The 27,938-nt window shown below is 49.5% G+C and overlaps 1 protein-coding gene and 1 long non-coding RNA gene across 3 annotated transcripts; one reads left to right on the top strand and one right to left on the bottom strand.

Annotated features, from left to right (window-relative positions):
- Positions 1–35: 35 nt before the first annotated feature.
- AKAP8 (A-kinase anchoring protein 8) lies at positions 36–17,855 on the top strand. Of its 2 annotated transcripts, XR_005781430.1 has the most exons (16): positions 36–321; positions 2,827–2,865; positions 4,337–4,369; positions 4,886–5,162; positions 5,609–6,110; positions 6,614–6,743; positions 6,995–7,041; positions 8,400–8,433; positions 10,417–10,504; positions 12,917–13,058; positions 13,389–13,482; positions 13,906–14,036; positions 15,159–15,254; positions 15,724–15,727; positions 15,920–16,121; positions 17,079–17,191. XR_005781430.1 is itself a non-coding variant. In XM_040444775.1 (14 exons), the coding sequence occupies exons 1-14, from the start codon at positions 303–305 to the stop codon at positions 17,553–17,555; spliced, it is 2,109 nt and encodes a 702-aa protein (XP_040300709.1). In that variant the 5' UTR covers positions 37–302; the 3' UTR covers positions 17,556–17,855. The 2 variants fall into 2 exon arrangements, 1 of the variants encoding a protein (XP_040300709.1); XM_040444775.1 differs by lacking the exons at positions 15,724–15,727; positions 15,920–16,121 and having other exon boundaries at positions 37–321; positions 17,079–17,855.
- Positions 5,520–18,766, bottom strand: LOC121010932 (uncharacterized). Its single transcript, XR_005781432.1, has 3 exons — positions 18,650–18,766; positions 13,793–13,798; positions 5,520–5,530 (listed from the first exon to the last, which is right to left on the bottom strand). It is a non-coding gene; the product is annotated as an uncharacterized LOC121010932 (long non-coding RNA).
- Positions 18,767–27,938: the final 9,172 nt, after the last annotated feature.

Raw genomic sequence — 27,938 nt, 5'->3', positions numbered from 1 at the left:
CCCGGGAAAGGGTGGGGGTGCGACTGCGCACTGGCGGCGGGGAGCTAGAGGGAAGCGCCTGCGCAGAGTAAGACTCCGTGTCCGGACCAAAACTCCCAAGATGCCGTGAAAGCCGATTCCAAGCAACCGGAAGGCCGACTGGGGCGACGGGCGGGTGCGCCGCGAAAGCCAGCCAGTGGTGGTGTGCGGAAGGAGTGACGTATGCGCCTGGTCTTCCAGTAGCGGACGCCGGAAAGTGTGTTGAGCGCATGCGTCCTGTGGCACCCTAGAAAAAGGGGCTGCTGGCGGGCTGAGCTGAAGACATGGAGCAGGGCTACGGAGGTTCGTTTGGGCGGCTCATTTCGAGGTGGGGTGGCCAGGCGCTGCTCGGGCGACGCAGCCGCCGCTGCGTAGAGGGCCGTGGGGACAGGGCCTACGCCCGAGCACGGTTACTCCAGCCCGACCCAGCGGAGAGGAGGCCGGGGCGCGCGCGCGCTGCTCATTGGACCTCGGAGTCGTCGCTCCCAGGGCGCTGCGTGGGGATTGGCCGACGAGGCCTGAGGAGGCGGGCGGGGTTCGGCGGGCCGACGCTGCGGCGGGCTTCGGGGGGCGCCTTGGGCTGTCCTAGCCGTTTCTACCCCTCAGACCCGGCGGGACTGGCCCGGTCGACCCCGCCGCTCGGAGGTCCGCCTTCCCGCTTCGGAAGACCACAAAATGGCGGCGCCCGGGGGCGGAGCCACGGCACGAGCTTGTGGGGCGCCGGGCCCGCGGTTGGAGGCCGAGGGAGTTCGGCTGCCTATCTCGGGGATGTGAGGCTTGGCCGGGGCTGCACGCTGTGCACGTGCTCCGTCGCGCCGGTCCCGGAAGCCGTCCGGGCGGCGCTGGTCGGACCTTGCCCCACCAGTGCGCGGTCTCCGCAGGGGCTAGTGTCGGCGGGCGCCTGCCGCGTACGTGACTCGTGCTGGCCTAGGACAGGACTTCGAGGGTCAGGTGTTGGGTCTCGTGCAGAATTGCAAACCTGATGTGCCCTGGGGTGGTGGCAGATTCTTGGGCTTCCTTCAGGCAGCCCCTCGTTGTGGCCTGGAGGTGTCTGGGGGCTGTGTAAGAGGGGACGTGCCTTTACCCCACTTGGGCCTCAGGGTCTGCGGCAGGACGGATTTTCTCGAGCGACTGGCTCTCAGTGTCCAGAATCCGAGATTTCTAGGATGCTTTTGCTGTGCGCTGGAAGCCAAGTTTGTCCGTGGAGAACAGTTGATGTTGGAATACGTGGGGTGGGGGGCTTAACCAGGTGCCGTCCCTATCCAAGTATCTATCCGAGGTTGGGGAAGCAAGCAGTCTGATCTTCGTTACAACAGCTAAAGAAAGGCACTGATCTTGAAAGGTGGCAGTGTTAGGATCCAGCGGCAGGAATTGCAAGAGAGCTGTTGAGGTGCCTGGTGTGCTTGGGTGTCTCCAGTGTTCTGGGGTGGCTCACCCTGGCTTTCCCCGTCTTTTCTGCAGTCTACCTGGGTCTCGCAATTCCTTGCCTGCTTCCCACCAGATCTTTTCAGCCAGTAACCCTGCCCTATGCACGTCCTGAGCACCAAGAGGTTTTATGCTCCTGACTTCCTACCTGCCAGAACCCTTCAGGTTCCGGTTAGATGCTGGGGCCTCCTTGAGTCCTTCTGTGGCTTTTCCACCTCGAGTTATTTCTCAGGACTCGCTGAGCCTTGACAGTTGGTTCCTGACCATAGGAGGCACCTACATGTGAGTTCATGTCTCAGTTCTTCCATTCTCCAGCTCCATGATCATGGGCAAGTGCCAGCCTCTTGAGCCTCTGGGACAATAGGGTAAATATTATCTATCTGAAGGGGTGTTATGAGGTTATGTGATTAGTATATGGTATTTAGACTAGTGTTCTGTAGTCGGTCACTTGCCGTTAGGATCGCTACTCTGTTTTTCTACCGCACAGGTGTAGAAAAGGCTGTGTGGCAAGGGAGACCGTAGCCGGCAAAGGGCAAACTTCAGCAATGTGTCCCTGAATCTCCAAGGCTTAGCTCTGTTATCTCTAAATGGCATTCGGGGACACCAACCAACATGTGCCCATTGCCTGTCATGTGTGGGCACACACTAGGCACTTGGCTAGTGGCTTGGGTTGTTCTGGAAAGAGAGACAGGGTATATTCCTGTTTTGTAAAGGCGAGGATCATTGACAGGTGTGGATGGCTGCCTGTGCCCAGCTCCGTTTGAGGCTCCAGGGACACAGAAATGAAGAGGGCCCAGACAGAGGCTGTCATGGGAGTCTGCAGGGGCAAGGGGAGCCACCACAGAGAGCTGCAGCCCGGATGCCTTAGGCCAGGCTGAAGCCCTGGGACATGAAGGCCCAGGGGAGCATGGGAGGGAGGGTCATGGAGAAGTGAGGCCTGGAGAGGCACAGTTGTCTCCAAATTCTGAACTTTGCTCTCAGTTATGGGGGACTTAGGACTGCTTGGTGGGTGGGCCAAACTGGGAATGTGGACACAACTGTATCCTAGTACTGGGTTAGCTGGCACCTTGTCCTGTGTCATCCCGGGTTGTGAATGGAGGCTCAGGCCAAGCTTCCTCCACAGGCTACTGGCAGAGCTGGCCCCAAAGTCTGTCCCCCCCACTCTTTTCTGCTTTGACCTCAAGCCTGTGTGTGGAGGGTGGTAATGGCAATCAGCCCGCTCAGGACTTTTAGAGGGACAGTGTTGTGGTTATGCTGCCTTCTTGTGAGGCCGGCACTGAACTGTCCTTGAAGGCGACCACTCTAGATGCCTTAGAGCACCTCAGAAGCACCCGTTTTCCGTGTGACAAATAGGATCCTACCTCACAGGTCTTCTCTTCGCAGGCTATGGGGCATGGAGTGCTGGACCCACCAACACCCAAGGTAAGACTTCACGGGGAGGTGTGGATTCCACCCCACACACACCTGAGGCGCTAGCCTGCCAGAGCCCGGGACGGTGACCGTAACCTGGAGAGCGTGACAGGCACACTAGGGCTAGCCCAAGGATCTGGAGGAGACCTTTTCTGTAAAGGGCTGCATAGTAAACTTTTTTGGCTTCGGGGCTATACGGTCTCTGCCATGCAAAAGTCCCAGAGATGTTTATAAAAAAAAACAGACGTGGTTGTGTGCCAGTAATATTTAAAGATACCGAAATTTGCATACCGTATAGTTTTCATACGTGGTGAAAGAGCCTTTATTTTAGGGATTTATTATTCAGAGCAAATAGCTGAGGGTATGATAAGAGATTTTTATGATTAATAGACTTTATTTTTTAGTAGTTTTAGACTTAACGGGGTTGAGCAGATAGTCTCCTTTCACGCCAGCAGTTTCCTTTGTTATTAATATCTTGCACTAGTGCAGTATGTTTATTGTCAGTAACAAGTCAATGTCAATACGTTGCCGCTAATTACAATCCACAGTTTAAATTAATAGTCGCTGTGGTTGCACAGTTCTGTGAGTTTTGACAAATATATAAATGGTGCATTTCATGTCAAAATTCACGTCATGAACTATTCTTTTTTTTTTTCTTTTTTTTTCCCTTCCCATCTCCAACCATTTACAAAGCTAACACCCATCCTTAGCTTGCGGGCTGTACAAAAACAGGCAATGGGCTAGATTTGGCCTGGGGCCCTGTTTGCTGGCCCTGCTCTGGAATCTAGATCATAATGCTGGATGCTCAGGATGTTTAAAGGACCAGAATGTCCTCCCTGGTGGCGAGGTTGTCTGCTTTTTGCCAGCATTTGTTCCAGGGGATGGGATGAGGGCTTTCTTTGTTCTCTGACCCTGGAATTTGCCCCCAGCACCATTGAGGGTGGTGGGGTCACTTTTTCTCCCATCACCAAGTTTCCCAGGAGGAAGCTTTTTCCATGTCGCTTGGGTACATGATGTCCCCTTGCTTAGTTGAGTTGGGGACACAATCTTCCACCGATGTACTCACTGTGTTAGCGGTGCCTGAGCTCTGGCAAGTGGTGAGGACTGGCACTTTCCAAGGGTTCTGCCAGAGGATCTAGCCTTGTCCGCCTGTTGGCTGGTGGCCCACACTGGACACTTCCTGGGAAGGCTGCACTTGTCCTTTCTCATTGTCCTGATGGGGGAGATCAGGCTTGCCTACAAGAGAAGTCTGGATCATTCTTAGCTGAGTAGAGCTGTAGGAAATGAGTTTTACAGCTAGTGGGCCCCAGCCATTCCTGGCCTCAATGGCCAACCAGGGGTGCCCCTCCCACAGCACTGCCACAGCTGCCCACAGCCCTAGACCTGCGGTTGGTGGAGTAAGGTGACAGTTGGGGCGGGGGGGGGGGGTCTCAGGCACTTTCATTCTGTAAACAAAGCTCTTGTCTCTTTTTGTTTCTCTCAGGTGCATACGGAACCGGTGTGGCCAGCTGGCAAGGTAGGCCCTCTGGGGATCTGTGGGCGCGCAAGAAGGCTTCTGATCGGCCACCCGATCCCAGAGGGGCTGGGATACAGAGACCTAACCCCTCCCCCTGCCCCCCCCCCCCCCCCCCCCCCCCACGTCCTATTCTGGCTGTGCCCACAGCTCTCCTGAAGGCTTGGCAGGCCCAGGCAGTGTCAGGAACTTGCTGGCAGCTGGGGATCGTGACTGTGTTATGGGAGCAGCAGCCCCAACTGCCATTCACGGGCTCTCAGCCACCTCTGGCTTTGAGTGGGGAGCAAGTGTTCAGATCTGGTGCGGAAAGCCAACCACTCGTGGCTGAGGCTCAGCCTCTGTCCTTCTCTTGCTGCCCCTTGGTGGGTGATATTTACAGCGTGGGGTGATGCCAGCGCCACTTGGTTCCTTGACAGTCTTCCTTCTCTGTGGGCAGCGAGTGCTTCTCTCCAGACGTGGCTGCTGTAGACTGACCTTGGGGCCGCTGAGGTCTGATTTGGCTCTTCCTCCCCGTGGCAGGTTATGAAAACTACAATTATTATGGTGCCCAGAACACCAGCGTCACCACAGGAGCGACCTACAGCTATGGCCCAGCCTCGTGGGAGGCCACCAAGGCCAGCGACAGCCTGGGAGCTGGGGGCCCTGCCATGCACATGGCTTCTTATGGTCCAGAGCCGTGCACCGACAATTCTGACTCTCTCATTGCCAAGATCAATCAACGTTTGGACATGATGTCCAAGGAAGGAGGCAGGGGCGGGAGCAGCGGCGGTGGGGAGGGCATGCAGGACCGGGAGAGGTGATTATGGACCTGAGCCCTTCCCTGGGGATCCCACACCCCAGCTTTGTGCAGATGGCAGTGGGCACCCCCTCTTCCAGGGAGGGTTTTCCTCAGCTCCTTCCTGAACATGGAGTAGATGAGTTGGGCGTTACTGGGGCAGAGGCATTGTAATAGGACTTTCTGGTTTCCTGAGTGGTGGGGCTTAGGGTATGACTGTTAGCTAAATGACACCAGACTCCTTGTGTCTGCGTCAGGTACCTGTAGACCCTCTTGTTCTCACAGCCAAGGGCTCCGTGCACCTCGTTCAACAACGTTCAAGGGGGATCGTTGGTGTGCTTTGCCTTCTGAGCTTTCAGGAGGGCTGCGTGGTGGTGCCGTGTGCTGTTCTGAATGTCGTGAAGCCAGCTTTGCGGGAGACTTGCGCTTGGGCCCAGAGTGAAGTGATGGTTATGCTTCCTTTGCAGCTCCTTCCGCTTCCAGTCGTTTGAGTCCTATGACTCCAGGTCTTGTCTGCCTGAGCACCATCCGTACCGCCCCAGCTACAGCTACGATTATGATTTTGACCTGGGGCCTGACCGAAATGGGGGCTTTAACAGTCAGTACAGTGACTGCCGGGACCCAGCCCGTGAGCGGGGCTCCCTTGATGGCTTCATGCGGGGCCGGGGCCAGGGCCAGGGCCAGGGCCGCTTTCAGGACCGGAGCACCCCCAGCACCTTCATGCGCAGCGACCCTTTCTTGCCGCCGCCGCCGGCAGCCTCCTCCGAGCCCCTTTCCGCTCCCTGGACGGAGATGAACTATGTGGGTGGGCGGGGCCTGGGAGGCCCCTCCCCCAGCAGGCCACCGCCTTCCCTCTTCTCCCAGTCCATGGCCCCAGACTTCAGTGTAATGGGCATGCAGGGGGCCGGCGGCTATGACAACTCTGCGCCCTATGGATGCGGCCGGTCACAGACCCGGATGAGGGATCGGGTAAGCCCTTGGGAAGTTCTCTAATCTGCCGACTTCTCAAACAGCTTTATTGGGGAAAATTTGGGTACTGTAAAATTCACTCATTTTTTAAGTGTGCAATTGAGTGTTAGTAAAAACGTACAGAATTGCGCAACCTTCACCACCGTCTAATTTTACAGTATTTCCATCAATCCAGAAAGAAGCCAACCTCTGCCATTAGCAGTCACTCCCTGCTCTCTACTCCAGTCTTGACAACTGTTAATCTTTCTGTCTTTGTAGATTTACCTCTCTTAGACCTTTCACGGGAACGTGATCACATAATATGTGGCTTTTTGTGTCCAACTTCTTAGCATAAAATTGTGGGTGGTGGGAGGGTTCAACTACAGTCATCTTTTTGTTTTGTGACAAGATCAAAGATCTTTCCTGCCTTTGTACTCTGATCTTACAACTTCTCCGATCTTCGTTTCTCTGGGGTTTCTTAATGGTCGGGGTAAGCGGTACATCGGATGTGCTTGTGTCTGTAGCCCAGACGGAGAGGGTTTGACCGCTGTGGCCCAGACAGCATGGGCAGGAAACGGAAGCAGTTGCACATCTACGATGAGCCTGACACCAAACTGGCCCGGGCTGACAGCGAAGGAGATTTTTCTGAAAATGGTATGCCCTGGGGGCCAGCAGGCCCGGGTGGGTGTGAGATGTGTCCGTTTTTGTGCTTGGCGCTCCTCCTGCCCGTCCATACAGTGGACCTGTGTTGAACTCCAGGGTGGCGTGTATCACCCGCACTCCCATGGCCCCCACTGTAGTCAGGACAAGTGCTGGCTGCTCTGGGCGGTGAGCTTGGGAGGGTGAAAGGAGGGAGCGGGCTAACTATGGAGGGGCTGATTTTCCCTCTTCTTTGTGTCCGGTAGATGATGGAGCTGCTGACTTCCGGTCAGGAGATGAAGAATTCAGGGGTGTAAGTCCAACTTCACTGGTCAGCCTCCTTTGTTTCTGGTGTGGGATTTTTTCTTTACATTATTACCCTCTCTCTCCCAAAGAGGCAGGAACAGCTTCTGTGGTAGACTTGACTGCTGTGTGAGTGGATTTAAGAGTCTGACTTGCAGCTCAAGATTTGTACTTCTAACAGTACTTCCCTTCCTGGGGCTCAGTTGGTTGAGTGTCCGACTCTTGATTTCTGCTCAGGTCATGATCCCAGGGTCGTGGGATCGAGCCCTGCGTCTGGCTCTACACGCTGACAGCTCAGAACCTGTTTGGGATTCTCTCTCTCCCTCTGCCCCTTTCTCCTGCTTGTGCGTGCGCTCTCTCTCACTCTCTCTCTCTAAAACAAAAACCAACGATGCTTCTCTTCCTGAAAACACTCCCAGCCCTTCCCCCACAGACACTTCTGTGTCCTCAGTGATGTTCCTAGCTCCGCACGTGGTAAGTGCAGTGGGCTGTGTGCGCTGAGGCTTTCAAACTGGCACGGAAGCCTTACTTACTGCCCGCTTTGTGCTGGTGCTCAGCTGCCTCCATGTTTTTCCGCCTTCAAAACCAATCATGAGAGACAGGCATTTAAGGCCAGCTCTTAGCCAGGACCATGCACAAGCACCTAGGGAGTCAGCCTTTGCCTACCCGTCCCACTCCCTGCAAATTCTGAACCATGTCTGGGGCAGGGCCTGGAGATCTGAGTATATGAAGGTCTCAACCAAGTCCTTCTGATGCTCAGATGGGTGGGGGGTCGGGGAGGCAGAATACAGTGAATTTTCGGGTTTTTCTGGGCGAATCTTACTTGCTCTTTATCTAGCTTCCCTAGATCTCGAGTCTGGGATCTAGATATTCTGTGTATCTGCTGCTGAGTAATTTAACCTTGAGCTTGATGGCTAAGAAATGGGCAGTATTGCACTTTTCAGTTAGGTGCATTTGTTATTACCTTGATAAATGTAAACAGATGGCCTGGAAATTTGGTAAAGCTCCTTTTCAGTAAAGAGTGCTGGAACTAGCATCCCACAAATCAGGGTTTCTTGATATAGAGCTGATGGATGGGCTGTTGGCATTCCCATGTGCAGAACTGTGCGGGTGTGTTTGCCAGAGGGAATTCTTTAGCTTTAGAAAGAACTGAAAGAGGGCCACTGACTTTAATAAAACAGCACTTTAGTCGTTACAGAATCTCAGAAGGCAACCAGGAATAGTGATAGGACACACGCAGCCTCTGTCCCACTGCCCTGAGACTTGTCCTGACACATTGTGACCAGGTGGTGGCAGGGTGCTAGGTTGGTTGTGGAGAGTTCTGGAAACTCCACCTCACCGTCCAACTTTGTGTGTGCCCTTTTTCAGGAGGACGAGTTCTTTGACTCCGGGAGGCAGAGAGGTAGGCATCGCTCCATGTCCCTCTGAGCTTTGCTGTGACTGCCCGGCTCCCGGCCAGGCCGGACTTCTGAGCAAGCCCAGGGCCTGGATGGAGGGCTTGGCGGCTCAGGGCAGAAGAGGGGCCGTGGCCACCGGGTGGGCCTTGGCCGTGGTGCTCACCCCCAGGCTTTGCTCCAGTGCTTAGAGCAGCACTTGCTGGAAACAGGTCTGTCTGCCTCACTTGATACAGGCTGTCACGAGAGGGGGCAAACCTCATCTCTGAGTATGTGCAGCAGCTTGCAGTGGCAGGGAAGGGAGAGTCTCAGAAACGCAAGAAAGAAAAGAAAAGGTGCTCTCCAGCCTGTCCGCTCTGTTCCCTATTGGCCTGTTGCAGGTCCCTGTACGGTTTTTTCCTGGGCTTTTCACACTTCCCTGCGTTGCCAGCCCAGCGTTGTGCTCTCAGCCTCTGTGGTGGGCATGCTGGCGGCAGCAGCACACATGGCTGTGTGGGACTGAGTTCAGACACCTTCCTGGGTTGGGAGCTGGGGGTGGGGGGTGGGGGGTGGGGGGTGGGGAAGGGGAGGGCCTGTCACGTGCACCCAAGCCCGGGTCCTCCAGAGATATTCCCTGCTCAGCAGGTCTCATCAGTGCCATTGTGGGAGACCGAAGAGTCTCAAGTAAGCGGCAAGAGCAGAGCAAGGTTCAACCCTTTCAGGGGGGTGTGGAGAAGCAGCTCGAGACACCGTGGCCTTGATCTTGGCCTTGATCTTGCCATTTGTTTCTTTTCCTGTTCCCATTGATCTGTCCATAGCTGGTTTTCCCCAAGAATCACAGGCTGGCTCCTTTGTGGCTCTGCTGCCATAAATCTGCAGGCCCCTGGCTTAGATGCTCCTTCTATGTGTTTAGACTTGGCCAACCCTCTGAGGCCCTCCCACGTTGTTTATTGAAGTGATTACTCCTATGGCTTGGGACCACACAGCAGTACGCAGCTCATGCAGCAGGGTAAATGCTAAAGCAAAGGTGACATGTTTATTGCGCGCAGGTCCTGCTACCTACCCGGGATGACTTTGCTATTAAACAACAGTAATAGTTTCAGGCAGTGACCTCTTGCCAAAAATCCCACACGCCCTTTTGAGAGGCTTCTGAGCAGCGCACGCCGGTCGCCATCTTCGTGGGACAGTCTCGTGACTGGCATCAGGGGTAGGGGTTACAGTTCAGATGCTTATCCAACCTTTTTTCAGTGTCTGGCCCTGGCCCTGAGCCGTGGTGACCTGGCCTGGCCTTGCTTCACGCCGGGACGCTGGGCTGCACAGCGCTCAGAGGAGCCTCTGCGCTGGCCCCAGGGGACGGACGGAGGACCAATTGGTCTCTTCCCACTTTTGTTTCTAGGACTGCTTCCCTCGTAGCCCTGGGAAAGCCCTAGATGGACGGTTTTTGTGAGTGGAAGATAGAGTTCGGGCCAGCAAGGACTGTCAGACCTGCTGAGGCCCTAGTTCAGAGGAGGCTGACGGGACAGTCGTCATGGTCCACCTAGAGGTGGGACGGAGGGCGGTAGAGCGGCTTGCTCTAGTTTCTGAGGCCTTCCCGCTGCTGCCTCTTATCTGGGAAGAATCGCTTCTCTCTCTCCTTAAGTGATTTTGGGAGAAGACCGATGGCAGGGCACTGGATCAGAAAAGCAGGGTAGGGAAGGACAGAGAGAGAGCAGGTGGCTGTGGTGTGAGTGGGACGGGCAGGCCGGGTCCCTGGCCCATCCCAGCCTCGTCACACCATGGGGGCATGTGAGCTGACTCCCTGAGAACTCCCAAGGGTTCTCATCAAAGGCCTATCCCTGTTGGGAGCCTTTGACAGACTATTGGTGCCTCAGGGTATCCTGACCCTGCTGTGTTGGAGGTGGCAGCAGGCACGGGGTGCCTGGTGGTGGCCGAGCTGTGGTCCCCATCAAGCCCTGGTGCTCAGCATCTCTGCAGGCTCCTCAGGGCGTCTCGAAGGGACTTCTCTGTTACAGGAGAGAAGGACGATGAGGATGATGAAGTAAAGAAGAGAAAGGAAAAGCAAAGGAGGAGAGACCGCATGCGAGACCGAGCGGCAGACAGGTGAGGAGGCAGGCCCGGGGGGAGGTTGGCAGGAACCCGGGCACTGGTGAGGTTCTCCTGAGCTCATCTGTCTTCACTGCACAACGCAGGGGCGGTCTGGTTTGATCTGACTGTGGTGTCTGTCAGGAAGTGCAAGTGAGGTCGAGAGGAGACAAAACTTGGGAGATGCCGATGGCCCTACGTTCTTGCCAGTGAGTCGCTGGCCCGCATGTGTCCAGCAGGGGGCGCTATTGCTCTCCTGCCGACCCGTAGGGAGTTTCCCAGTCCACGGCTTATATCTGTCACCCCAGACAGGTGAACTTTAGCAGAGCTGCTAAGAAGGTGCTTTGGGTGTCTTGACCGAATCCCGACCGCCTCTGGAGTTCGGTATGGCAATTGTATATGTTTAGGTGCTACTTTACAAATTTAGTCTCTAGGTATAAAAAGAATTGCAAAAGTGCGAAGGGTGTTGGTGTGACCACACCATGTGCCTCTCTGCCTTTTCAGTGATCAGGTGGCTGCTGACTAGAAATGGAAACCACTGGTGGCCTTGTGAGCGCTTGGTTGCTCAGGCCTTGACTGCTCGCGGCTGTTTCTCTACACACAGGCTCTCTATGACCTGATGGGGAATCCTTTATGGCTCAAATGGGGTGGTGCTTTTCCTGTGCAGACAAGTGCAAAACAGATGTTAGCAAAAGAGCTAACTGTAGAGGCAGGAAAGCCAGGAACTGGAAAGTAGGCACTTCCAAGTGTTAAACAGAAATTCATCGAAACATTTGTTTTTGTTTTTGTTTTTATTTTTAGTTTTTTAAGTTTATTTACTTATTTTGGGAGTGAGCAAGCAGGGAAGGGGCAGAGAGGGAGGGAGAGAGAGAATCCCAAACAGGCTCTGCACCATTAGCACGGAGCCCGATGTGCGGCTCAGACCCATGAACCAGGAGATTGCGACCTGAGCCGAAATCAGGATTCGGGCAATTAACCAACTGAGCCACCCAGGCGTCCCTGAAATGCTTGTTTGTAAATGAATAAGTAACGAACGATGGCTAGATCAGGTCTATTTCCATGCTGTATGAGAACGGAGATGACATTTTCTTCAGAAGGAATCTTTAGACTCCGCCCTAGTGACAGAGGGTCCTCAAAGAGACTTGGAGAAATAGTCACAAGGAAGCGTGAACCCTGTATTTATTTGGTAGCTTCCTGAGAGTTGTACGCATTCATACACATAGGGCCCCAGGACTTTTTCTGTGCACTCCTCCAATGAGAGTATGTGCAAAAGTAAATGTCATATCTTGTCCAGAGAGGAGAAGCCTGCCATCGGGGGCCGGCAGCAGTCTGAGTTGGTAGATGAGGACTCCTGAGTGCCACCGGGTCCATGCTATTACCCCATGTGCGCCAGGGCCTCCTGGGCAGAGCCAAGGGAAGCAGCGCCCCACTCTGGGGGCATAGGGCTCTGCAAGCTGCTCTCTTGCCCTACAGCGTGACTGCATTTGTGAGATTTTGAAAGCAGGCAACAAAGAAATGTGGTTTTAGCTGTAAAATTTGATATGACAGGTCTTTACATTGAGTCCCATGGGAAAACTTATCTTGGGTTTTATAGGTTTTAAATTGTGTAAGGTCTTCCAGGAATACCCCCTCACAGAGGTTACCTCAGGGGTGCCTGGGTGGCTCAGTCCATTGGGCATCCGACTTCAGCTCAGGTCATGATCTCGAGGTTCGTGGGTTGGAGCCCCACTTCGGGCTCTGTGCTGACAGCTCAGAGCCTGGAGCCTTCTTTGGATTCTGTGTCTCCCTCTGTCTCCCTGCCCCTCCCCTGCTCATGTCCGTTCTCGAAAATAAACATTAAAAAGAGTATACAGCGGTGCCTGGGTGGCTCAGTGGTTGGGCATCTGACTTCGGCTTAGGTCATAATCTCGCAGTTCATGGGTTCAAGCCCCGCGTTGGGTTCTGTGCTGACAGCTCAGAGACTGGAGCCTGCTTCGGATTCTGTGTCTCCCTCTCTCTGCCCCTCCCCCAATCGATGAGCTTGCTTGCGTGCTCTCTCTCAAAGATAAACATGTAAAAAACAATGTTTTTAAATGAGGTTATCTCATGTTCTTCTGGTGGCTGCAGAAAGAAGTTATGGAATTACTATGCCCCCCCGGAGCAGTGGTCTGGAGGCTTTTAGAGAGTCCACAGTTTTGGAAAATCTCCACCTTAGGGTGCTCTCTTAGGGGCCTTTGGGCCCAGCAGACTGGAATGGTGCATGAGTCACCTCCCTGAACTACTCGAAGGTTTTACTCCCATTCTTGACACGGGGAAACCCAGGGTAATGGCTACTCTGATGCCCTGTGTGAAGTCCGAAGTCTTGGTATAGAAATTGCTTTCCCGTTTCCATTGAGTTCCGACTGGAGGCGAGCTGATTGCATCATTGCTCGTTTCGTCTTCCCTCTCCAGGATTCAGTTCGCCTGTTCTGTGTGCAAGTTTCGTAGCTTTGAAGAAGATGAAATCCAGAAGCATCTACAAAGCAAATTTCACAAAGAGACATTGAGGTTTATAAGCACCAAACTCCCTGACAAGACCGTACAGTTCCTCCAGGTAAAGCACACTTGGTGTCCATCACAGTGTTTCCTGATGGGCCTGCCGGAGTCGGATCCCTCACGGAGAAGGGACGGGGAAGGGAAGTATGAGGCCTGGGCTTTCCAGAATAACAGCGTACAAGTCCTGGGTCCGAGGGAGAGCCGAGCGCTCTGGCCACTGTAGTTCCCTCGAGCTGCTCGGAGAGCCATCTCCCCGTCCCGGGTCGGCTGAGACAGGGCTGTCCTCCTCCAGGGGCTTGGCAGCCGCCCTCAGTGAGCCGCCTCTGGTGCGGCCGGGACACAGGCAGACACAGCGCCCTGCCATTTCATTCGGTGCCATCTTCTCTAGGAGTACATCGTAAACAGGAATAAGAAAATTGAGAAGCGGCGTCAGGAGCTGATGGAGAAGGAAAGCACAAAACCCAAACCAGACCCTTTCAAAGGTGAGTCGTGGTCTTGGGGCGCGCGGCTGGGTGCAAAGCCAGCCCGTTGGAGGGTTACTGAGCATGTGACCTGGGGACCCTCGGGTGGGACACCTAGCAATGGAAAGAAGCCCTTGAGTGTGTCTAATGAAGGTCACTTTACTGGTGGCTTTTCGGAGTGATACTACGCCCCCTGATGTTTCTTCGTCCTTTGTATGAAATGACCAGATGGATGAAAAAAGTTGAGTAAAATTGCCCAGTGCAGATGTGCTTCCGTCCACACCCTCCTGCTAGAGGGCGGATGTTGCCTGTCACAGATTTCTGCCCTAACCCGATCCTTGGGGACGAACCCACCAGGACAAAACGTGGGCCCTGTTGGGGAGCAGGAGGACAGTATCACCTGATGCTGTCCCAAATTGCGCCAGACTTGGGTTGTACCCATAGGGATCGGCCAGGAGCACTTTTTCAAGAAGATAGAGGCGGCTCACTGCCTGGCTTGTGACATGCTGATCCCCGCGCAGCATCAGCTCCTCCAGCGGCACCTGCACTCGGTCGACCACAATCACAACCGCAGGGTGAGTCCCCTCCTCCTGCCGAGCCAGCCGAGCCTTTCCAGGCTGCCACCGGTGGGACACGGGGCCTTCTGTGTCTTGTGGGGAATGCGAGCATCTTGAGGAGCTTTTTAACATACCCTGTTGAGTCTGTCATTTCGTCAGTGGATTGTAAGACACGTCCGAATTTCTGTTAAAATGTGAGAAAATGTGTTACTTCACAACGGACTTCAGTAGAGGAGGTGAAATTCTCCTGGTTGAGAATGTTCCCTGTAAGCCACACAGGTAAATTTCCTAGTTGTTGACAAACCAGATTTCCTATAAGCTGAGGCTGAGGGCCATTCAGAGCACAGTGGCTTGCTTGGGGGGCCCAGAGTTAAGAACGGATTGGGGCTTAACTAGCTGGTGGGGACTGAGGCTATAAATGTGTAGACTCAGGGTGTTGGCAGGTTTTTTATAAAGGGTCATGTGGCAGATACTTCCATGGGGTCTCTTGACATGTCAAGTCTGCTGCCGATGGGCACCAGCAGCCAGAGTACAGAAGTAGTGGGTGTGGCCGCATGTGGCCCCTAAGCTCACTTGCTGAGCCCTGGTTTTTGTCTCTGTCCTTCGTTCACCCGACTATCAAACGGAGATGTCAGTACCTGCTTGTGCATCTCCTAGTTGATTAAAGATCATCCAGGAAACACAACACAAATAAGCAGTATCGTTTCAGTGGGCCAAGATCAAAAATAATCCAGGTGGTTGCAGAATCCCTACTTCTGCCATTGAATTTACTCATAAAGTCACCTTTACTCAAGAAACTGAAAAGAAAAAACTTGTCCTTTTCCCATGCTGAGTCCGCATAGCATCTGATGTGTAAATATTCTCGTTTCATGCTTGTTCGTGCACACGGTACCTGGCAGGCCCTGGTGTGTCAGTGGTGATCAGACTTTTCTACACTGTCCCAGTTCCAGTGTCTCTCCAGGGCCTTCTTTCCTTATGGGAGTCTGGCATTTTGGGACTTGCCACTTGCCACAGTGAAGAAAGATACTGGTCTTTTTCTTGTTTAGGGCTGATCCCAGGGCAACTCAGGGTAGCCTGGCTAGTTTTCTTGCTCCTTGCTGCACACCAGGTCTAAAAGTCCACGTTTGGTTCCCTTTGCAGTTGGCTGCTGAACAGTTCAAGAAAACCAGTCTCCATGTGGCTAAGAGTGTCTTGAACAACAGACACATAGTGAAGATGCTGGAAAAATACCTCAAGGTTTGTGCTTAGGGGTCCAGTGTACGGGAGAAGCTTTTGGAATGGAGGATGAACTCTACAAGTGCAGAATTGCACCCAGAGTATAGTATTTAGCATTTCTAAGTCTTTTGAAGAATCAAGGGACTCCGGAAGGTGTCAGGTTTGGCAATTCCACGGCGGTGGGTTTCCTCCGACCCCCCCTTGCTTGCGTGGGGTCTGGGACACGGTCCTGCTTGATTTGCGCCTACACTGGTGCTGGCTCACCATGGGAAAGCTTGAATATCCATGAAATCCTGAGCAAGTGATTGTGAGATGCTTAAAGAAGAATGCAAGTTAGATGCTAACTATCCAGGAAAGAAGCCAAAAAGAGACTTGCTGGCAGAGACAGCCGACAAGAGGGAGGGGGAGGAAAGAGCTGGTGGTGCCACGACTACGGTGCCTTGGTGACCCGAGCAGAGTAATAAAAAGTCCCAGAGAGGGTGCCCCAGAGAGAGGTCCGGCTGGAAGAGCCCCTGGTTCCTCCTTGGGAAGCCCACCTGTTAAATGCTCAGCCCCAGACCTCACTGTTTGGGGCTGGCAGTTAGGCTCCAGCACAGCCTGACTGGAAGGATCTGTTTGCCCACCTCTCATTTATTGAATCTGCCAGTATTGGATGCTTCGTGCTACCCAGTAAAAAGGCATCACAGAACACACGTGTGCGAAGTTCGGGGAGGGAGAGGGGGAGTCTCAAGTAGGCTCCATGCACAACACAGAGCCCGACGCTGGGCTCGATCCCACAACTCTGGGATCATGACCTGAGCCGAAATCAATAGTCAACTGGACGTTCAACTGACTGAGCCACCCAGGCGCCCCAAGGCATCATAGGATCTAAATAAATAACCATGACTGGTCAGTGTTTTGTGTCATGGCTTAAACAGATTTAAAGTTTCTTGGGTCAGGTGTAGACGCAAGCTTCAAACACCATATTTTATGTATTCGTATATTTAAAAGATTTTTTTTTTTAAGTCCTCTCTATGCCTACTGTGGGGCTCGAACTCACAACCCTGAGACCAAAAGTCGCATGCTCCACTGACTGAGCCAGCCAGGCATCCCCTAAACACCGTATTTTAAAACCTATTTCCTAATCTGCCGGTGGTGACGTTTACTTTTTCTAAACTAGAGGCAGTTGTAGCATACGCTGAAAGAAGTTTGGCTTCTCAGAGTCTGACTTGGGTTCAATCCTGATTGATGTTTAATAGTCGTGTGGCCTTTGACAAGTTGCTGAGACTCATTTCCTTGTCTGCAAAATGGGGCAACTCTTATATAACCAGGGCTGTGTACTTAAACTAAAATTTGAAACTCAGCTTCCTGTTATGAGGGTTTTTTTGCTTTAATTGGGTTAAGAAATCCTAGGTCTTTTTGAACTTCACTATTAATTATATGCTTGGATTAAAAAGTGCAAAACCGGGGCGGGGGAGCAGTTATTGTGTTAAATACTTGTAAATACTCTCCTCTAAATTTTACAAAGCCTTTGAAGAAGGGGGAAAAGTATCTTTCAAAAACCCATTGCAGAGATTGAAGTTACTAATGTTAAAACCAAGAATACCCCCTTATTCTGCTTATACCATACGCCCTAGCTAACTAAATAAGAAAATTAAAGGTAAAAGGCAAAACCGTTGTGGTGAAGCTTTTCTGGATCCAGAGGCCCTGAGCACCCGTAGGATTAACCCCCCTGCTGTAGTTGAAGGCATTTCTGTCGTTGAAGGGGCATCATAAGAACCCGGACTCCTGGCCGCCTGGGCCACCTTCAGCCTTTCATCTGGACAGCTCTGTAGGCCGCATTGACCTTTTCCTCTTCTTGGCCAGGGTGAAGACCCTTTCACCAATGAAGCCGTTGATCCAGAAGTCGAAGGAGATGACAATTTAGGAGGTGAGGATAAGGAAGAGACACCTGAAGAGGTGGCTGCGGAGGTCTTAGCTGAGGTTATTACAGCAGCAGTGAGAGCCGTGGACGGGGCGGGAGCGCCTGCTCCGGAACGCAGTGAAATGCTGGCCGAAGGGGAAGGCCCCGTGGACTCGGCAGAGGCCGCTCGTGGCCCCCACTCTGAACAGCTGGAAGAAGTGGAGACACCGTGTGGCACGGCATCTGAGAAGGGCAGCGCTGAAGCAGAGGCCGGAGGCGAAGTGGCAGCAGAGGTGGAGGGCGCCGAGGTAGTCCCTGCTCCTGCTCCTGCCCCTGCCCCTGCCCCTGCCCCTGCCCCTGCCCCGGCTGCTGCGGGAGCCAAAGAGAAGCAGACGGAGCAGACGGATGCAGAGCCCGAAGGTGACGTTCCCACAGACTGAGCCGCCTCCCCGTTTCAGGGGATGTGTTTCAGAAATGCGTTGCTCTCTCTCCTTTTGCGTTGCTCTCTCTCACTGTTTGTAAGCAGTGCTAGGTGTGTTACTGGAATATGCTGGAAACTTTGGTGAAGAGACCCAGCCATTTCCTTCCAAAAAGTGTACCTCACGGGCTTGTGTTGCAGAGTTGTCTGGCTTTCCGCCTTGGTTTAAAGGCTGCAGAAGTTGTACATTCCCCCAAGTGGCTGTGAAATCTCTCTACACTGCAGTTGGAGTAATAAAAGTTGGGTAATTAGATTTTGATGATATTTTGCTTGTTAAATACAGCAACTGGCTGAATGCCCTTTTTATTATTATTATTTTTTTTTCTGAAAGCAGCTTAATACTAGGGTATATCTTGTTTTATAAAGGGTTTTTTGGTTTTTTTTTAAGTTTCAAGAATTTGCTTTGGCTTCAGTTTTTGACCTGCTTCGGGAGCACACCGTGTGTGGTGTGTGATCCTCACAAGATGTAGCAGAATCTTGTTAACTTGATGTTGGTTCTGTCACGTCAGTGACCTCTTCTCAAAGGCCTCATGAATCTGACAGACCGGGACCCTTGGACGCCCTCCCGCTTGCCCCTCAAGAATGAGGACATTTTGCCTAGGGCATTATTTTCCCAATCTTTAGTCTTTGGTGTATCACCTTTATAGTTTTTGTTTTGTTTTTACCTCATTTGTGTTCCACCTTTGTTACTTCAGGGTTGGGTTTTTTTTTTTTTCTTCCTTTAAAGTGAGTTGCTTCTACTTCAATATATTTAGAAAGAAAACTTGGTGTCACTCCCATGAATGGAAAACAAATATAAATTGCCATAGATAGATGCTGTCTGTAAGAAATGAATACAGTGAAATACACACATTTCAAATACTACCCCTTTGGAGGTTTAGGGATCTGGGAAAGTTAGCCTGTGTAAAAGGGTAGCAAGCGAGTTACACTTTGATATAATCAAGAGAATTGAAAGATGCTTCCCTTTTGAAATGATACTGCTGGGCCTGTTTCCCTGCAAAGCTTTGAACTGTCTCACTCGGGGAAGCATCGGCGGGGCGGGGGCGGGGAATTTACTAGATGGTAGAAGACTTGGGGAGCACCTGTTGTGCACAAGGTGCTAATCCCTGATAAAAGTTAAGATATGGGCCCTGCTCTCGAGGAGCTTTATTGCAGACGAGATGAATATTTATGAAAGGTCAATTAAAGAACTAGAAACAAATAAATTGCTCAGTAAGCAAGAAAATGGTGTCTGAATTGTGTCTGTCATCACCACTACACAGATGTGCCTTAGTTTGTGTGTGCCCTTTGAAGTGTCTTCTCTCGAGGCAAAAAGGTTGGTGGCATTGCACATCAGTAGTCTGAAAAAGGATGACAGAACCATGAAACTGTTCTGTTCTGCTTCTCTTGTAAAATGCACTCCACGGCCTGTCATTAAACCTATCTTAAATTTCATTGTGGTCCTTCCACGCCCACCCAGTCATGAAGTGACATGAATCGTTTTGTTCCTCAATTGCACTTAAACCAGGCCCTGGTTCCCCGAGATGGGAGTAACTACTTGGATTGCAGAGAGGGATGCCCCTCTGCCCCAAGAGGACAGGAATAAACTGCAGGCTTCCTCCTCTCAGTTATTTCCCACGTGCAGAGGAGAAACTGCAGGGGGAGGTTAAGTAACTTTTAGGGTCACCTACCAAACATGAAGGTACCCAAATTATGCATGGATCTGTGGGACACCACTGGCCATAAACTTGACCGAGAGTACCTTTATTAAAAAGGGTTTGGAGAATTTGGTCAACCCTGCTATTCCCAGACAGAAAGATCTTAGAAACAGCCTGATTTCAACTTCACGTCACCCCTATTGTGGGCTTGTGTGGTTTCACTGAGTTTTTATGAAATTATTTAATACAGTTGGTAATGGGTAAACAATACAGTGTAAAGAGCAAAGTGCTCATTCAGGAGTACATCAGGGGAGGCTGGCTGGCTGTTGGAAGAGCACGTGGCTCAAACCCTGGGTGCTAAGTTCGAGCCCCACCTTAGGTGTAGAGATTTCTAAGAGGGTGCATAGTCATTAGTGTTACTAAGTCCCCTCCAATTAAATTTTGGACCATAAAAAAGCCATTTCTACTGCCTGACAACCTGGCTGAAAGTGGGCCTTGCTCACCCAAGTGTGGCCAGTAGTGATTAGACAGGCACAGGAAAGTTCAGGAACTAAAGAACAAACAGAAGAGCCTTTTAGCAATTGTTTGGTAGTAGCCTCCTTGGAGCACTTAGTAAACACATGGGCATGGGAAAAACCCATGGTGTGGCTCTACACTTCATAGTGGTGGCTCCTGGATCATTGAGAAAGTATGGGGCCACTTCCTTTACCTTCTACAAGGACACTGAGGCCAATGAGATTGGTTTTCCACAAGCAGACTTAGTCTACATACCTCCTCTCAAAACTATCAGGTGCAGGTATACTTTATATAGATAAATTAGAATTCAGTTTGGGGGACAATATGGTTTGGTAGGGGACAATCCACTCATGGGCGTGGGTGTCAGCTGAATGAGATAAACATTTGGCTCTATTGAAAAAGTGGTTTGAGCTCAACGTTTTTCTTTTTTAGAGGTAAAAGTCACAACAAAATGAGCCATTCACCATTTAAAAATTTGTTTAAGATTTTACTTTTATTTCATTAAAAATTTTTTTAATGTTTATTTTTTGAAGGAGAAAGAGCATGAGCAGGGGAGGGGCAGAGAGAGGGAGACACGGAATCTGAAATGGGCTCCAGGCTCAGCTGTCAGCAGAGCCTGATGTGGGGCTTGAACCCACAAACCATGAGATCAAGACCTAAGCCGAAGTGGGATGCTTGACCGACTGAGCCACCCAGGCACCCTAAACGATTTTATTTTTATAGAGCACACGCATGAACGGGGGAGAGAGAATCCTAAGCAGGCTCCACGCTCTGTGCTGAGCCCCACGTGGAGCTCAATCCCATGACCCTGGGATCATGACCTAAGTGGAAATCAAGAGTCGGACATTCAACCCACTGAGCCACCCAGGCACCCCTAAGAGATTTTATTTTTTAAAAAAGACTATTTTGAGAGTGTGTGTGCGTGCATGATCAAGGCAGGGGCAGAGATAATGGGAGAGAGAGAATCCCAAGCAGGCTCCAGCACTGTCACCATAGAGCCCAACAAGAGGCTCAAATTCATGAACCAGATCATGACCTGAACCGAAACCAAGAGTCAGATGCTTAACTGAGCCACCCAGGCACCACTAAAATATTTTAAAGTAATCTCTACACCCAATGTCAGGATGGAACTTAGATCCATGAAATCAAGAGTTGCATGCTCCACTAAGCCAGCCAGGTGCTCCTCCATTAGCCATTTTAAAGTGGACAATGTACTCCCTCTCTCAAAAAAAAAAAAAAAAAAAAAAAAAAAAAGGTGCCTGCCTGGGTGGCTCAATTAAGATGGACAGTGCAGTGGCATCTGGGATACTCGCAATGTTGGGCAGCCATCACCTATAACTGGTTCCAAGACATTTTCCTCACCCTAAAAGGAAACTGTATCCCCATTCTCAATAACCCCATTCCTCCTCCCATCCCTTGACAGCCACTAATATGCTGTCTCTGGATTTATGTGGTCGGGCTATTTCACGTAGAGGGAACCATCCATCACCTTTTCAGTATGACTTCTTTCACGAAGCATGTTTTTGAGGTTCCTCCATGCTGTAGCTGGTGTCAGTACATCATTCATTTTTATGGTTGAATAATATCCAGTCATCCAATAATGGACCTCTAAGTTGTTTCCACATTTTGACTATTGTGAATAGTGCTGCTAGAAACTTTTTCTTTTTTTTAAAGTAGGCTCCACGCTAGGTGTGGAGCCCAATACAGGGCTTGAACTCATGACCTTGAGATCAAAACCTGGGCTGAGATCAAGAGTCGAATGCTTAGCGGAGTCCTTAGTTGGAATTAGACCTGCAAATTACAGTTGGTCAAGGCTGTGGTCTCATGTGAAGGCTTGACTGTGGAAGGTTATCCCTTCAGTGTTGACAGTGTGGTGGTTAGCAGAACTAAGTTCCTTGCAGCTGCTGGACTGAGGGAAGGCTTTGGCTCCTTGCCGGCTATTGGCGAGAAGCCACCCTCAGCCTCTTGCCATATGGGCCTCTCCTATACAGCAGCTTGCTTCATCAAAATGTGCAAGCTGAGAAAGCAAAAGAGACGAACCAGATGAAAGCCAGTCTTCTGTAACCTGATCGTGAAAGTGACATCCCATCACTTTTCAGAGAATCTCTTTACTACCAGCAAATCACTAGGTCCAGCCCACACTCAAGGGGAGATTACACAAGGATGTGAACACCAGAAGGTGGGGATTCACTGGGGGCCATCTTTGAAAGTTGCCTATCACAGAATTCTATCTAAATCCAAATATAGATGCTTTTCTTATGCACATATTAAGAACGACCCATGTTCCTTTTTTTTTTTTTTTTAATTTTTTTTTCAACGTTTATTTATTTTTGGGACAGAGAGAGACAGAGCATGAACGGGGAAGGGGCAGAGAGAGAGGGAGACACAGAATCGGAAACAGGCTCCAGGCTCCGAGCCATCAGCCCAGAGCCCGACGCGGGGCTCGAACTCACGGACCGCGAGATCGTGACCTGGCTGAAGTCGGACGCTTCACCGACTGCGCCACCCAGGCGCCCCGACCCATGTTCCTTGAGGAGAGGAACAGGAGATGTAGGCTTTCGGTTTTGACATGTACTTACACTGATGACAGCAGGTGGTTCCCACCAAGCTTTAAAGCAGGCCTACTCAGGGAGTCCCTGCTAAAATATGTTCCACCAGGCGTCCTTCCCCAGAATAGCCTGGCTTCAACCCTGGTGAAAATTGGTCAAACAAGAAACCTTCCCTTGCTCAGCCAATGCCAAAGAATTTTTAGCAGCTGGAACAGCCTCACTTGGTTCAATGTCACTCATTCTGATGCCATGATGATTCCACAGGGCCTTGAACTCATGGGACTGTCAGTGGCTCGTGACTGAAATTCTACCAGCAACGCTTTTAGCTGCCTCTATGCTTTGGCATCACCAGCCTTCTGTGTGGGCCTTAAACTAGAAGGTGTCTTATGATGTTGCTCATTTCCCGGTCATACATTCAAAAGTTTGTACATTTCAACTTCATCATCTGCCTTTTCTATTTACTTCTCTTGCTCAGGCATGGTTTCTTTACATATGTATCATCCATTCTTAAAAAAGTTGAAGTACACATTGTGCATTGAACACAAAATGTGCATAAAACACAGGTACGGTTGAATGAATAACTATAAAGTTAATGCACAGTGAAGAGGAACACTTTTCCTTCCTGTAAGATGAAAAAGCTCTAGAGACCTCCTATGCAATAGTGTGCTTGTAGTTAGCAATACCATATGCTTAAAAATGTAATAGGGCGCGTGGCTGGCAGTCAGTAGAGCATGTGACTCTTGATCTTGGAGTCGTGAATTCGGGCCCCACATTGGGCCTAGTTTACTAAAAAAAAAAAAAAAAAAAAAAGGTAACAGAGTAGATCTTGTGCAGGTGAATCAGCAGGACCAGGCCAGGTCATTGATTTGGAAAATATATTTAAAAAAAAAACAAAACAGAGGGGCGCCTGGGTGGCTCAGTCGGTTAAGCGTCCGACTCCGGCTCAGGTCATGATCTCGCAGTCCATGAGTTCAAGCCCCGCGTCGGGCTCTGTGCTGACGGCTCGGAGCCTGGAGCCTGTTTCCGATTCTGTGTCTCCCTCTCTCTCTGACCCTCCCCTGTTCATACTCTGTCTCTCCCTGTCTCAAAAATAAATAAACGTTAAAATAAAAAACAAAACAAAACAACAAAAAAACAGAATATTGCCACACCTTAGATATTGGCTGTACCCACCCACTCCCTCAGCCCTTCCAGGTGATCCTTTTGGGCAACCACTGGTGATTACTTTTCTTTATAGATTTATTTCCCCGAAATCTTTAGTCTATTCTTGTTTTAAAACTCAACATAGTGGGGTGCCTGGGTGGCTCAGTCGTTAGGCATCTGATTTCGGCTCAGGTCATGATCTCTTGGTTCACAAGTTCAAGACCCTCGTTGGGGCCTGGAGCCTGGAGGCCTGGAGCCAGAGCCTGGAGCCTGCTTTAGATTCTGTTATCTCCCTCTGTCTCTCTCAAAAATAAACATTAAAAAAAAAAATCAGCATAGCAACAGAACCATCACATAAACACAGAGGCCTTGCTTCTTTGATTTCCTGTTATGTTTGCAAGATTTATCCCTGTTGTCACATGTGGCTGTGATTTGTTCATTTTCATTACATTACAATCTATGCATCCTGCTATGGGTGAACACCGGGCTTGCCTTCAGAGTGGTGTCTTCGGAACAAACCCGTTCTGAACCTTCTTCAGTGTACCAGCAAGTATCCTAGGGACTGGAATCAGTGGACCATGATGTTCAACACAGAGCCTCAACCTCGCCCGATAAGGCCATACTGTTTTCTAAAATGACTGAACTACAGGATGGGTGGTATATGAGCACTCCCGCTAGGCTTTTCTTTCACCTCTGTATTTCTTCTTCTTGAGCAGTTTTATCCCATATACAATATCTGCATTTTCTTTCCACTTTCAAACTTTTTATCACTTAAAAAAAAAATTTTTTTTAATGTGTATTTATTTTTGAGAGAGAGACAGACACAATGTGAGCAGGGGAGGAGCAGAAAGAGAGGGAGACAGAGAATCCCAAGCAGGCTCCAGGCTCTGAGCTGTCAGCACAGAGCCTGACGCGGGGCTCAAACTCACCAACCGCAAGATCATGACCTGAGCTGAAGTCAGATGCTTAACCAACTGAGCCACCCAGGCGCCCATCACTTACTTTTTTAATTGCAATTATATGGCTCTTCACGCTAGATCTTTCAGCATCTCATTATTTTGAGTGGGACAGTGAATGATGTTTGTCAAACACTTCAAAACTAAGCAAACACACAGCAAAATACAAATTAATCATGTACAGAAACTAAAGATTACCCTTAGGGCTATCATGCACCTGTTTGTGGCTGAAAGAACTGCAGTGCTCTATTGTGAAGCTTATTTTGTTCCTAATTTAGGAGTTAAACGTTGGCAAGCAAACTGGTGGACACATGTCATTCCATATTTGTCAAAACTCACAGAATATACAACACAAAGAGTGAGCCCTAATGTAAACTATGGACTTTAGTTAATAATCACGTATCCATATTGGCTCATCAACTGTAACAAATGTACCACACTATTCATATTAATAATGGAGGAAGTCGAGAGGGGAAGTAAAGCAGTATATGGGAACTCTGTCTGTACTTTCCACTCAATTTTAACGTAAACCTAAAACTGCTAAAAAAAAAAAAATAGTAAGAATTAACAAAAAAAATGCAAGTAGAATACCTTCTATATAAGGGTAAATAAATTTCCTAGACTCTCAAGTCTAGAGCAGGGATCAGCAGACTACTGCCTTGGGACAAATCTGGACTGCTGTCTCTTTGTACAGCCTTCCAGCAAAGAATGGTTTTTATATTTTTAAAAGGCTGAAAAAAAAAAAAAATCAGGGGCGCCTGGCTGGCTCAGTCAGTACAGCATGAGACTCTTGACCTCAGGGTTGTAAGTTTGAGCCCCTGGTTGGGTGTAGAGATTACTTAAAAAAATAAAATCGTTAAAAAAAAAAAAAAAGAAAAAAAAAGAAAAAAATCTAAAGAATAATATTTTGCGATTCCTGAAATCTGCATGAAAATCTAATTTTATTATCCATAACATTTTATTGGGACAAAGCCACACCCATTTGCTTATATATTAACTACAGCTACTTTTTATGCTATAATGGCAGAGTTCCAAAGATTGGCAATGGCCCACAAAGCATAGATATTGACTATTGTCAACTCTGGAGCTAGAGGAAAGATGTGGGCAGTCTTCATGCGGGAGATCTGAGTTCTAAACTGGGTTAATGTGTGATCTTGAGTCATTCACCATCTCTAGGCCCTAACTATAAATTCCAGAATCTAACTTCACAGGCAAGTTCTCATTTGAAAATGGGCATGGATTCAGGCCATAACAAATTGAACACCTCCAGTTTTTCCAAAGCTGATTTGGTTTATAAATTTATCCTTGCCTTTAAGAAAACACTCTATAGCTCATTATTATTTATTTTTAAGCAATCTCTACACCCAACATGGGGCTTGAACCCACAACACCGAGATCAGGAGTCACATGCTCCACCGACTGAGCCAGCCAGGCACCCCTATTCTTTTTTTCTTAAATGTTTATTTATTTATTTCGAGATGGAGCGAGCACGAGCAGGGGAGGGGAAGAGAGAGAGGGAGAGAGACAAAATTCCAAGCAGGCCTCCAGGCTGTCAGCACAGAGCCCAAAGTGGGGCTTGATCCCACAGTGAGATCATGACCTGAGTGAAAATCTAGAGTCGGACGCTTAACCGACTGAGTTACCCATGTGCCCCAGTGCCCCTACTCTTTTAATCTGGAAAAATACTGGCAGGTATGAAGAGCAAATGGTAAATGTATAGGATCTTCACTATAATACTATTATGATGAAAACTAGAAATGAATTAATAGGAGAATGGCTAAATAAATTATGATCAATCCATACCAGATCAGCCATCAGATAGGTATATCATCTTGGAGTTATCTCCTAATTAGGTAGATCTCAGAGTATTCATGTGGAATTGCTTCTAAGATGTATTAAATGAGAAAAAGCACATTACAAATTAACAAATACGGAATGATCTCTTTTATTTTATAACAACACAACTATTTCTACATGTCGATACGTATTGATGCATAAAAAGGTCTAGATGGTGTATAAAGTTGTGGAATCACTATGTTGTACACCTGAAACTAATATAACATTGTATGTCAACTATGTGGAAAAAAAGCCAAACAAACAAAAAAACAAGGGGCAACTGGCTGGCTCAGTTGGTAGAGCATGTGACTCTTGATCTTGAGGTTGTGAGTTCAAGCCCCCTACATTGAGGGGTAGAGCTTACTTTAAAAAAATATAAAATGTTGTCTCACACATACAAAAAGACCAAAAAAACCCCCTCTAGAACAGTGCTGTCCAACAGAAATATGTTGCAAGTTACATGTGTAATTTTGTTTTCTCGTAACCACATTAAAAAAGGTAATAGAGAGGCACCTGGGCGGCTCAGTCAGTTAAGCATCCAACTCCTGGTTTCAGCTCAGGTCATGATCTCATGAGTGGTGAATTCAACTCCAACATCGGGCTCTGTGCTGGCAGCGAGAAGCCTGCTTGGGATTCTCTGTCTCCCCCCTCTCTGCCCCTCCCCTGCTCACTCTCTTTCTGTTTCTCTCAAAAATAAATAAATATTTAAAAAAAGTAAAAAGATGGGGCGCCTGGGTGGCACAGTCAGTTGGGCATCCAACTTTGGCTCAGGTCATGACCTCGTGATTCGTGAGTTTGAGCCCCGCGTCGGGCTCTGTGCTGACAGCTCAGAGCCTGGAGCCTGCTTCAGATTCTGTGTCTCCCTCTCTCTGTGCCCCTCCCCCACTCACACTCTGCCTCTCTCTCTCTCTCTCTCTCTCAAAAATAAAGATTAAAAAAAATTAAAAAAAAAAGTAAAAAGAAACTGGTAAAATTAAATTTAATAATATATTTTATTTATCCCAACATATAAAGTATTATTTCAACAGGTAATCAAATACAAAAAATTAAAAAAATATATTTTATGTGTTTTTTTCACATTAAATCTTAAAACTTTTTTTTTAATGTTTTTGAGATAGAGACAGAGCATGAGCGGGGGAGGGGCAGAGAGTGAGGGAGACCTAGAATCTGAAGCAGGCTCCAGGCTCTGAGCTGTCAGCACAGAGCCCGACGCCGGGCTCCAACTCACGGGCCATGAGATCACGACCTGAGCCGAAGTCGGACGCTCAACCCACTGAGCCACCCAGGTGCCCCTCACGTTAAATCTTTGAAATGCAATGTGTATTTTACACTTACAATGCATCTCAATTTGGGCCAGCTACATTTCAAGCTCTCAATAGCCTTGTGTGGTCCTATCAGACAGCACAGGTCTAATACACCTGGAAGAGATTAACAGTGGTTATGCTGGTGAGGGAGGGGAAGAGATAAGAGGAATACTTAATTTTCCCTCTATATTCTTTTGTATTTTTCAGGTAAAATGGTTAAATGTGTTATTTTACTTAAAACGAGTAATACAGGGGCACCAGGGTGGCTCAGTTGGTTAAGCGCCTGACTTCTGCTCAAGTCATGTTCTCACGCTTCTTGGGTTCCAGCCTTGCATCATGCTCTGTGCTGACAGCTCAGAGCCCGGAACCTGCTTCGGATTCTGTGTCTCCCCCTCTCTCTGACC

Source organism: Herpailurus yagouaroundi, unplaced genomic scaffold, assembly GCF_014898765.1.
Source record: "Herpailurus yagouaroundi ecotype Mexico unplaced genomic scaffold, PumYag 193, whole genome shotgun sequence".
NCBI classification, from domain to species: domain Eukaryota; kingdom Metazoa; phylum Chordata; class Mammalia; order Carnivora; family Felidae; genus Herpailurus; species Herpailurus yagouaroundi.
This window is presented reverse-complemented; position numbering and strand designations above follow the sequence as displayed.